This window comes from Scylla paramamosain, chromosome 36, assembly GCF_035594125.1.
Source record: "Scylla paramamosain isolate STU-SP2022 chromosome 36, ASM3559412v1, whole genome shotgun sequence".
Taxonomy (NCBI): Eukaryota; Metazoa; Arthropoda; class Malacostraca; order Decapoda; family Portunidae; genus Scylla; species Scylla paramamosain.
Window position 1 is genome coordinate 15,389,408 of NC_087186.1, and position 10,889 is coordinate 15,400,296.

General features: G+C 46.0%; 1 protein-coding gene across 1 annotated transcript in view; it reads right to left on the reverse strand.

Moving 5' to 3' along the window:
• Positions 1-8,699, reverse strand: part of LOC135091112 (protein Wnt-6-like) — a 29,194-nt gene extending 20,495 nt beyond the window's left edge. The window contains exon 1 of the mRNA XM_063988471.1: positions 8,314-8,699. Within this exon, the coding sequence (XP_063844541.1) occupies positions 8,314-8,390 (77 nt within the window). The 5' untranslated portion in view covers positions 8,391-8,699. The remainder of the gene's footprint in view (positions 1-8,313) is intronic.
• Positions 8,700-10,889: the final 2,190 nt, after the last annotated feature.

Below are 10,889 nucleotides of genomic sequence, written 5' to 3' on the forward strand. Positions count from 1 at the left end.
TTTCCTCCCTTCGTCCTTCCCTTTCCTTCCTCGAGACTGAGAGAAAGAGGAAGAAAACACCCAACCCACCTACCCACCCATATACCCACCCATATACCCACACACACATACACAAACAAACACACACACACGAAGATTATCTAAGGCACTACTGCAAATGATACATCTCTTAGCATTCTTGGCATAGCACAGCGCAGCCACGGCCACAGAGACCATGCTGTGTCCCGCCCCTGTGTCCCGCCCCTGTGCCCCGCCCCTGTGCCCCGCCGAGCCCCGAGCAGAGAGACAGATAATGAAACTCTCTCTTACACCACTTAATTCTTAACAAGGACTCTTCTCATCTTATTTCTTGGTTCCTCTCTCTGTCCCCTCTCCCTCTCCCTCTCCCTCTCTCTCCTCTCTCTCTCTCTCCCCGTCCTCGTCTCCCCTCCCGTCCTCCTCCTCCGGCTTTCGTAGAAGTGGGTATGCAGGTGTGTGTGTGTGTGTGTGTGTGTGTGTGTGTGTGTGTGTGTGTGTGTGTGTGTGTGTGTGTGTGTGTGTGTGTGTGTGTGTGTGTGTGTGTGTGTGTGGTTAATTTAAGTGTTATTTCTTTTTTTTCCTCTCTCTCTCTCTCTCTCTCTCTCTCTCTCTCTCTCTCTCTCTCTCTCTCTCTCTCTCTCTCTCTCTCTCTCTCTCTCTCTCTTGCTTTTTCTGTCTCGGGTTTTTGTTGTTGTGTTATAATTGTTGTTTTGTTTGTTTGTTTGTTTGTTTGTTTGTTTGTTTGTTTGGTGTTGTTGATGTTAAAACTACGAGTAGTTACCAAACAGCTTGTTGTTATTTGGTAATCTTCTGTAATCCTTCCAAATAACATCAAAAGAAGGAGGAGGAGGAGGAGGAGGAGGAGGAGGAGGAGGAGGAGGAGGAGGAGGAGGAGGAGGAGGAGGAGGAGTAGGAGGAGTAGGAGGAAGAGGAGGAGGAGGAGGAGATAGACGTTTTGGAGGACGAGGACGAGGAGGACGAGATTAACGACGTGGAGGAGGAGGAGGAGGAGGAGGAGGAGGAGGAGGAGGAAGACTGACACGCGTCCTGTTTACACACTCCTAAAAGCAAGTTCAAGGAAAGGAAGCCGCAAAGACACCTCAGAGAGAGAGAGAGAGAGAGAGAGAGAGAGAGAGAGAGAGAGAGAGAGAGAGAGAGAGAGAGAGAGAGAGAGAGAGAGAATTTTTGGGACCATTTATACTTACTCTTGACCTTATTGCATGTGTAGAGGGAGGGGGGGGGTTGTATGTGTGCCGGTTGGGGGAGGGGGAGGGGGGATGGTGTGTGTGTGTGTGTGTGTGTGTGTGTGTGTGTGTGTGTGTGTGTATTCAGTTCTCTAAGTTCATTGTCTTGTTTACTTGGTTCAGTGATTTAAAAGAAAAGAACGAAAGAAAGAAAGAAAAAGAATGAATGAATATTTATAAAAGGAGTGAGGAAATTAAGGGAGAGGGAGAAAAAGGAAAATAAGACGAGAAAGAGAAAGGAAGGGAGAAGAAGAGGAAGACAGACAGGCAAAAAGATAAACAGAGACAGAGAGAAAATTAACACCTCACTCTCCTCTATTCCCTCCTCCTCTCATTCCTTCCTTTCTTATTCATCACTATCTCTATTCCCTCCTTCTCTCCTTCCTTCCTTTCTTATCCATCACACTCACTCTCTATCATCTCTTAACATCTAATCATCCCATCTATTCATTCCCCTCCTGTCTTTCTTATTCCTTCCTAATCCTCTTTACCTACAAATGCAAAAGATAAGTAAACGAATAAATAAATAAACAAGTATATAATAATCAGGAATTCTCAACATTTGCTCAAAGAAAAAAAAATAATAATAATACTTAGAAAATTTACCTTAGAAACACCACACTTCACTTTTCTTATCACTGTTTTCCTTCTCACTCTCTTTACAAACACACACGAAGAAAAAATAAAAAAATAAATAAATGATACCACTAATATAAAAAAATAAAATAAATAGGAAAAACACGAAAAAATATGAAAAAACACTCTAAACACACCTTTACATAAACACACCTTTACAAACACTTTCCAACTTTCCTATCACGCTTATCACCTTTTCGCTTCACCCACTCCCTGTCCTCTGCTTGGGTTCTGATGTGTGATAAGCTTGAAGGGAATGGAAGAGGGTAACAGTGCTTTTTCGGTTACCCGTATTTGGCGGCCTTGAGGGAGAACACACGCGCCCCTGCTCTCCCTGTCTCTGTGTGTTTGCCGGAAGGTGCGTGAAACAAGGGCGGGTGAATACTGACGTGGACAAGGTAATGGGAGGGGTAGTGGTAGTAGTAGTAGTAGTAGTAGTAGTAGTAGTAGTCAGGTTTACGTATAACTTGATATGACTTAAGTGCACTATCTCTCTCTCTCTCTCTCTCTCTCTCTCTCTCTCTCTCTCTCTCTCTCTCATGTTGACTTAATGCTTTGTGAACACGTTATGAGAGGAAGGGTACGTGGAGGAGGAGGAGGAGGAGGAGGAGGAGGAGGAGGAGGAGGAAGATGAATCATTCCTCCATTTCCTCTCTTGCCTAATGCTTTCCTTAAATTTCTTTCCCTCCTTACCTATTCCTAGATTTACTCTCTCCTCCCTTTCCTCCCTCCCCCCTTCCTCCCTCCTCCGTCCCTCCCTTCACTCCACCTCCATCCCTCATTCCCTCCTCTCCATCATCGTCTTTTTCCTATTCCTCCCTTACTCAACCTCCCTTTCCTCCCTCCCCCTCTCTTTCTCCCTCCCATTCGTTATCTCTCTCCTCCATCCTTCGCTGTAATCCTTTCCTTCACTCTCCCTCTCTTCTTCTCTCCCTTCCTTAATTTCCTTACTTCCTTCCTTCCCTGTCTTCATTATGTACATGTTTAGCGTGACTTCCTTCTCTTTCTTCTTTCCTTCCTTCCCTTTTTCTCTCCATTTTTGCAGACATCCTTGCAGAAAAAATTCCCTCCCTTCCTCATTAATTAGAGAGAGAGAGAGAGAGAGAGAGAGAGAGAGAGAGAGAGAGAGAGAGAGAGAGAGAGAGAGAGAGAGAGAGAGAGAGAGAGAGAGAGAGGAAGGAAGGAAGGAAGGAAGGAAGGAGAAGAGGAAGAAAAATGAAGGAAAGGAAGGAGGAATACAGCAAAACTAAGGAGAGAAAGAAAAATGGAAGGAGAAAAAAGGAAAAGGAGAGAAGAATGAAGGAAACTAGGAAGAGAAAGGAGAAGAAAAGAAGGAGAAAGATAACAAACTGAGGAAAGAGAAAGTTAAGAAGGGAAAAAAAGTGAGAAAGGGAAGAAGAAAAAGGAGAAGAAAAAAAACTAAATAAGAAAGAAAGATGGAAAGGAAAAGAAAACGAAAAAAAACAAGAGAGAGAAAGGAAGTAAGAAAGTAAGAAAAAAAGGAGACAAAAGAAAAGACAGAAAAATGAAAACAAAACTAAACGAGGAGAAAGAGAAATTGATAAAAAGGAAGAGAAAAAGAAGAGAAACCGCAAAACTAAACGATAGAGAAAGGAAGAAAGAAAATAAAAGAGAAAAGAGAAGAAAAGGAAGCAGAAAACGGGGAAAGAAATCAAACAAAACTAAGCAAGGACAAAAAAAGTAAGAAAGAAGAAAAGAAGAGAAAAAAAAACAGCAAAACTAAACTAGAAAGGAGAAAAAGTCAGAAAGGAAAAAAAAACGAAAATATAAAAATAAAATAAAATAAAACAAATGAATAAAAACAAACAGAAAAGGCGGAAGAGAAGGAACGTTAGGAAGAGGCAAAGAAAGAAAAGAACACGAGAAAAGGAAGGAAGGAAGGAAGATAAAAAAGAAATCAAAGAAAGACGAGAAAGGGAAGGAAAAGAAAACGAAGAAGAAAAGGGAGCGAGAGATGGCATGAGGGGGCACTGAGATAATCTGGTAGCATCTTTCTCCTAAATTTAGGCGACAGCTGACGGGGCTCAAACTTCTCAATAAGAACACATTTAGTGCCTTAACCACCCCGTTCACCACCCCTCTCCCTCTCTCTCTCCCTCTCCCTCTCTCTCTCTCCCCTCTCCCTCTCACTCTTCCTATCTCCCGCGTCCACAACCCTCACCCTGACGTCACAGCGATGTTCCCGTCACTCAGTGGTGCTTGTGGCGTGGTGTGGTGTGGTGATTCTCTCTCTCTCTCTCTCTCTCTCTCTCTCTCTCTCTCTCTCTCTCTCTCTCTCTCTCTCTCTCTCTCTCTCTCTCTCGTGTTTTTTTTCATTCCTTCGTTTTTTATTTTTCTACTTTTCTTCCTGTTTCTTTTTTTTTTCGTTGGTATACACACACACACACACACACACACACACACACACACACACACACCCTCTCTCTTTCTTTCTCTCTCTCTCTCTCTCTCTCTCTCTCTCTCTCTCTCTCTCTCTCTCTCTCTCTCTCTCTCTCTTTCCATATTTCAAGACGGCCAGGTGTGTGTGTGCGTAGAGAGAGAGAGAGAGAGAGAGAGAGAGAGAGAGAGAGAGAGAGAGAGAGAGAGAGAGAGAGAGAGAGAGAGAGTGAGAGAGTGTGAGAGAGTGTGAGAGTGACCTCATAAACGTTTTAAGGGGACTAGAACAGCACTAAACCTTCCCTCACCTCTCACTCCTCTCTCTCTCTCTCTCTCTCTCTCTCTCTCTCTCTCTCTCTCTCTCTCTCTCTCTCTCTCTCTCTCTCTCTCTCTCTTCCCTCACCCCCTCTCACTCCTCTCTCTCTTCCCTCACCCCCTCTCACTCCTCTCTCTCTTCCCTCAACCCTCTCAAGGCTCCCCGCTCTCCCTCATCTAGTCAACCCCCCCCCACCTATCATCTCCATCTCCCTCTCCCTTATCTCTTCTCCCCTCTCCCTCTCTCCTCTCACAGCCTGCCTTAGTATCAACAAGTTTCCTCTTTGATTCCAGCCCCCTGCCGCTCTCACTCTCTCCCTGCCCCTCTCACTCTCTCCCTGCCCCTCTCACTCTCTCTCTGCCGCTCTCCACTCCCACAAGCACATGAAAACACGCGCTCCTCTGCTGCTGCTGCTGCGTGTGTGTGTGTGTGTGTGTGTGTGTGTGTTTAGATGAGTTAATGTGGTTTCATGTTATTACTACTACTACTACTACTACTACTACTACTACTACTACTACTACTCTAAACTTCATCATATCATCATAATCTTTTTCCTCCTCCTCCTCCTTCTCCTACTACTACTACTACTATTATTCTTACTACTATTATTACTCCTCTTCCTCCTCCTCCTCCTCCTCTTCCCAGGCCGCCTAGCAAGGACCTGCACGTCTGCTGCTGTTTAGCTACCCTGTATAATCCTTTGTAACCCTCCTCCTCCTCCTCCTCCTCCTCCTCCTCCTCCTCCTCCTCCTCCTACTACTACTACTACTACTACTACTACTACTAAACTGTCTCTATCTCTGTCTGTCTGTCTGTCTGTGTCTCCCTCTGTGTGTCTGTGTGTGCGTCTCTCCTGACACACATTCACACACGCTGCACAAACAAACACACATACGAGTTAAATACACACGCAGATACAGGAGTGGGGGAAAAAGTGAATGAAGAAAGAGAACTAAAGCAAACAAACAACAATATACAGAATGAAAGGTAAGCGGCAATGCAATGCGATACACTTCTGGTTAAAAAGTAAGGGAAAAAAAAGTCAAGGTAAAAAAGTCAAGGAAAAAAAGTAAAGGAAAAAAGTAAAGGAAAAAGGCAAGGAAAAAGAGAAGTGAGAGAAAGATTGAGTAAGAAAAATGACAAGATGGTGAAAGACGAGAAGAGAGGAGGAGGAGGAGGAGGAGGAGGAGGAGGAGGAGGATAATCAAAAGTAGGAAAGCTAAGGAGAGAGAGAGAGAGAGAGAGAGAGAGAGAGAGAGAGAGAGAGAGAGAGAGAGAGAGAGAGAGAGAGAGAGAGAGAGAGAGAGACAAAACATTACAAAGAAATAAACAGCCGTACGTTTACTACCTCGTCTCTCTCTCTCTCTCTCTCTCTCTCTCTCTCTCTCTCTCTCTCTCTCTCTCTCTCTCTCTCTCTCTCTCCATCGCACACATCTCTTTTTCTCCTTCTCCTCCTCCTCCATCACTTCCTCCTCCTCCTCCTCCTCCTCCTCCTCCTCCTCCTCTTTCTAATGTACAGGGAAACCTAAGCCAGAAAATATAATCTGAAGAGTACACGTTACCCATTTTTCCTCCTCCTCCTCCTCCTCCTCCTCCTCTTCCTTCTCCTCCTCCTTAGTGACGAAACAGGTTCATCTTATCAGTAGTCACTTTGCCCTCCTCCTCCTCCTCCTCCTCCTCCTCCTCCTCCTCCTCCAAGTTTTCTTCCTCATATGCTTCACCTCCTGGCAGATTTAGTTCCTTCCTTCCTTCCTTCCTTCCTCTTTCTTTCTTTCTTCCTTCCTTTCTTTACTTTCTTCCTTTTAATTATCTCCTTTCCTTCCTCCCTGTTTTCTTTTCCGTTTTCCTTGCCTTCCTTCCTTCTTCCTTTAACAAACCTTAATTTATCTTTTTTTCTTCCATATTGCGTTTCTCTATGTAACACACACACACACACACACACACACACACACACACACACACACACACACACACACACACACACACAGTTCCGTTCACATACATCATTAACTCTAAGTATGTAATAATGATGCAAAAATAATAATAAAGAAAATAATCATAAGCAAACAGAACACTAATTAATGGTAAGAGAGAGAGAGAGAGAGAGAGAGAGAGAGAGAGAGAGAGAGAGAGAGAGAGAGAGAGAGAGAGAGAGAGAGAGAGAGAGAGAGAGAGAGAGAGAGAGATAATATGTGGTTACTAAATGACTCTCTAATCTCTTCTTTCCCATCTCCCTTTCCCTCATTTATCTTCCCTTCCTTTCTTTTCTTTCTTTTACTCCCTTTTGTTTTTTTCCCCACACACAGTTATCTAATTATTTCATGCAATCTTCTTCTTTTCCCCTTTTCTTCTTTTCTTCTCTTCGTCCTTTTCTCTTCTTTTCTATTTTTTTTGTCTTTTCTTTACTCTTGTTTTATATTTTCCTTTTTCTTTTTTATTTTCTTCCTTTTGTCTTCTACTGCTTCTTTTCTTTTCCTTCCCTTTTAATCTTTTTCTTCTTTTTATTGATCTTTTTCTCTTCTCCATGCTTCTTCGGCCTCTGCATCGACTGGAGGGGCGGGTGGGTGGGGGAGGAGCCTTCTTCTGTTCTATCCTGTCTGTCTCACAAACAACGCGGGATACTCACCTAAACAACCTTGTAAGGACGCCAGAGTCAGTTGCTGTTTGGACTTCCTTTGTATTCCACCACCACCACCACCACCACTCCAACCATCCCTACCTCCTCCTCCTCCTCCTCCTCCTCGTCAGGGTCTAATACATCTTCCTCCCTTCACCCATTTTCTTACCTCCATTCCCCTTCCGTCCCTTACCCTCCCTAGACCCTGTCCCCTCCCCCCCCTCCCTTTTATTAGCGAGGGCATTACCGTTTTCACCTCCCGCTGATCTTGGGCTATTTAACGAGGCGTTGTGCGGTTTTTTGGGCTATATGTTGCGGCCGTGTGTGTGTGTGTGTGTGTGTGTGTGTGTGTGTGTGTGTGTGTGTGTGTGTGTTTGAGATCGCGAGGATAGGTTACGTAGACGAGGAGGAGGAGGAGGAGGAGGAGGAGGAGGAGGAGGAGGAGGAGGAGGAGGAGGAGGAGGAGGAGGAGGAGGAGGAGATGAGGAAGTATATGATGAATCTTGGATGAGTTACGTGTGTGTGTGTGTGTGTGTGTGTGTGTGTGTGTGTGTGTGTGTGTGAGTGTGTGTGTGTGTGTGTGTGTGTGTGTGTGTGTGTGTGTGTGTGTGTGTGTGTGTGTGTGTGTGTGTGTGTGTGTGTGTTTACGCCTTTACTTCAATACGTAACACCTGCAAGTAAGCACGTACCCTAACACACACACACACACACACACACACACACACACACACACACACACACACACATGAAGTCACGCATATAAATAAAACAATTAGCATATACCAACATTAACAACCTTCACCACAACACAAACTCAAGCTAGAGAAGGTTCATCGCCAGCCTCTTCTCTCCCTCCTCGGGTTACCCTGCACAGACAGACGGACAGACAGACACAGACGACAGACGGGAAGTAACACTATCCTTGCCGTGGCTGATGGGGGGATAAACAGGGAGGAGGAGGAAGAGGAGGAGGAGGGAGAAGGGAACAGAATTAAGGAGTTGGGTGTGAGTTGCAAATATTTCCTAAGTTAAGACAGGTAAGGAGTAACAGGTGCATTAATTAGACAGGTGGAGGGAATACTTACCACCACAGGGCGTGCGCGAGGTGACACAGGGACAGACACAGCAGCAGGAGGCACAGGAGGAGGGACGACGGGGCCATAGTCTGTGTGTTTGTAGGGCTGGCGGTGGTGGCGGTGGCGGTTGGTGGTGGCGGTGCTGGTTTGTTTACTTCTATTTGTCTACCTCATGGTTCTCTTGAATGGACTTTGTATTAGTGGCTGTTCTAATGTTTATGTTACCCTCTGACACACACACACACACACACACACACACACGGTCCCTTCAGCTCCTCCCAAGAAATCTCTTCTCGGTAGAATTACAACACTCTCTCTCTCTCTCTCTCTCTCTCTCTCTCTCTCTCTCTCTCTCTCTCTCTCCGAAACAGAACGCAGGAGAAAGACAGACACAAGAAAAAAAAATATCGAAAAAAAATATCAGTTTATATCGTGTTCCTGCAAGCGTCTCTCCTCAGACACACGCTACGAGCCGCTCACTGTTTCACTCGCTGTTCCACTCCTTGTCTCGCTGTTTCATTCACTGTTCCACTCCTTGTCTCGGTTTCACTTCCACAGTCTCTTCGCTTCGCTTTTCCCCTTCACATTCACTCACGCAGACGGAAAAGAAAAAAATGTACCACAGTTTGTATAGTTTTCTTTATAAGTTTCGTTCCTTATCGATCCGTTCCGAACCAGTCAGTTTCACTCCCTCACTGGCCTCGGGGACTGCCACGTGTAAGCCTGATGGCGTCTTGCAGCTTTCGTTTTTTTATTTTTTTTTATTTTTATTTTTAAGTTCTAATCACTGCAGTTTCCCTTTTTAATGTTCTTATGTTCTTATCGTTTTCCTCGCTCTCACTCACTCAGCTTCGAGCAAGACCCCTTTTCCTTGTCAGTTTCCTCTTCCCCGCGACACTCAAGTCCTGCCACTCTCCATCATAGACTCGCGAACTTGATGCATTTAACCGAACTTAAGTGTCCACGTGTTACTCAGGTATCTTCTGAGCACGTGAGAGGCGGAAGCACCTCAGGACAGCAGCACCTTGGACCAGGAGCACCGTACCATTTCACAGAGGACTAGTAACCACACCACGATAGGGATGTTTGGCACGCTGGCACATTGATGTCAGCAGCACTTCATTAATATAAAGCCATCAGCACATTAGGAAGACTTCAGGAAGACGATAACACTTCTTGAGCACCACAGGAAGACTTCAGGAAGCCATTAGCACCTCAGAACACAGAAGCAACACACCAGCACCTCAGCAACACGTCACAAGAACAAACACACCAGAAACACATCAGTAACACGTCAGAACACCAAAGCATCTCTGCCGTGCCCGAGCCAACACGTCTCTCGCTCTCTCACCACCAAGGGCGCCACGATCTCGCGCGCACCTCGTCCCCATCCTCGTCCTTGCCTCCTCACTCAGCGGACGGCACAGGTTCCTCGTCCCCTCGCCAGCCACTCAGCTCTCGCCTCCCTCAAGCTCATGTTCGTGAGTGCGAGTGGGAGCGAGCGTGTGGGCGGCCGTGGGTAGCGTGACTGTAGGCGTGGCGGCAGGAGGGGCGCGGCACGAGGTGGATGGTGCCGGGAACTAGCGCGGGGCGAAGGTTCGAATCGGTAGCTCAGGAGGGAGTGAGTGTGGCTGGCTGTGAACCACCACCACCACCACTACCACCACCGCCACTACTACCACCACCACCGCCACCCGCCCCTCCTCAAACCGGCCCCCTTCACCCGACACCCTCCCTGCCTCTCCCCGCCCAAATTTAACTGATCCACGTAACTTCCCTTCCCCTCACACCCCCACACGCCCCGGCAGGTAATGAGAAAACACACCTGGTCTCACCTCACGTCACACTCCTGCTAATTAAGAGTATTTTATATCCAGACTACTTCTACATTATTAACACTAAATTACTCTACGCCCCTCGCAGGTATTCCCAGGTGCTCTAATGCCCTCACCTGACGTAGTGGTGCGCGTGTTACTTACGAGGACTTACTTATCTGCCTGCCCCCCCTTCTCCCTCCCCCCTCCCCCAGTGTGATGAAGGAGGGTAGGGTAGCCAGCCGTGTGCAGGAGATAGGAGGTGTGATGAGGAGTGTGCAGGTGTGTGTGTGTGTGTGTGTGTGTGTGTGTGTGTGTGTGTGTGTGTGTGTGTGTGTGTGTGTGTGTGTGTGTGTGTTGTGTGTGTGTGTGTGTGGTGTGTGTTCTTTTTTTTTTGCATGCTTCTCATATTTTACTACTACTGCTGCTGCCACTACTACTACTACTACTACTACTACTACTACTACTACTACTACTACTACTACTACTACTACTTTTACTACTACTACTACTACTGCGTCTCCTCTATTATTAGCATTGTTTACAGTAGCAACATGGGGACATTACTTCTTCCTCTTCCTCCTCCTCCTCCTCTCATCAGTGTCACTCATACACTCATACAACCCAAGCAGCGAGCCACAGCCTCCGCCACACACACACACACACACACACACACACACACACACACACACACACACACACAGTAAGTAAGTAAGCAAGTATTGACTACAGAATCATGACTATCTGGAACGAATATGTACTACAACATAT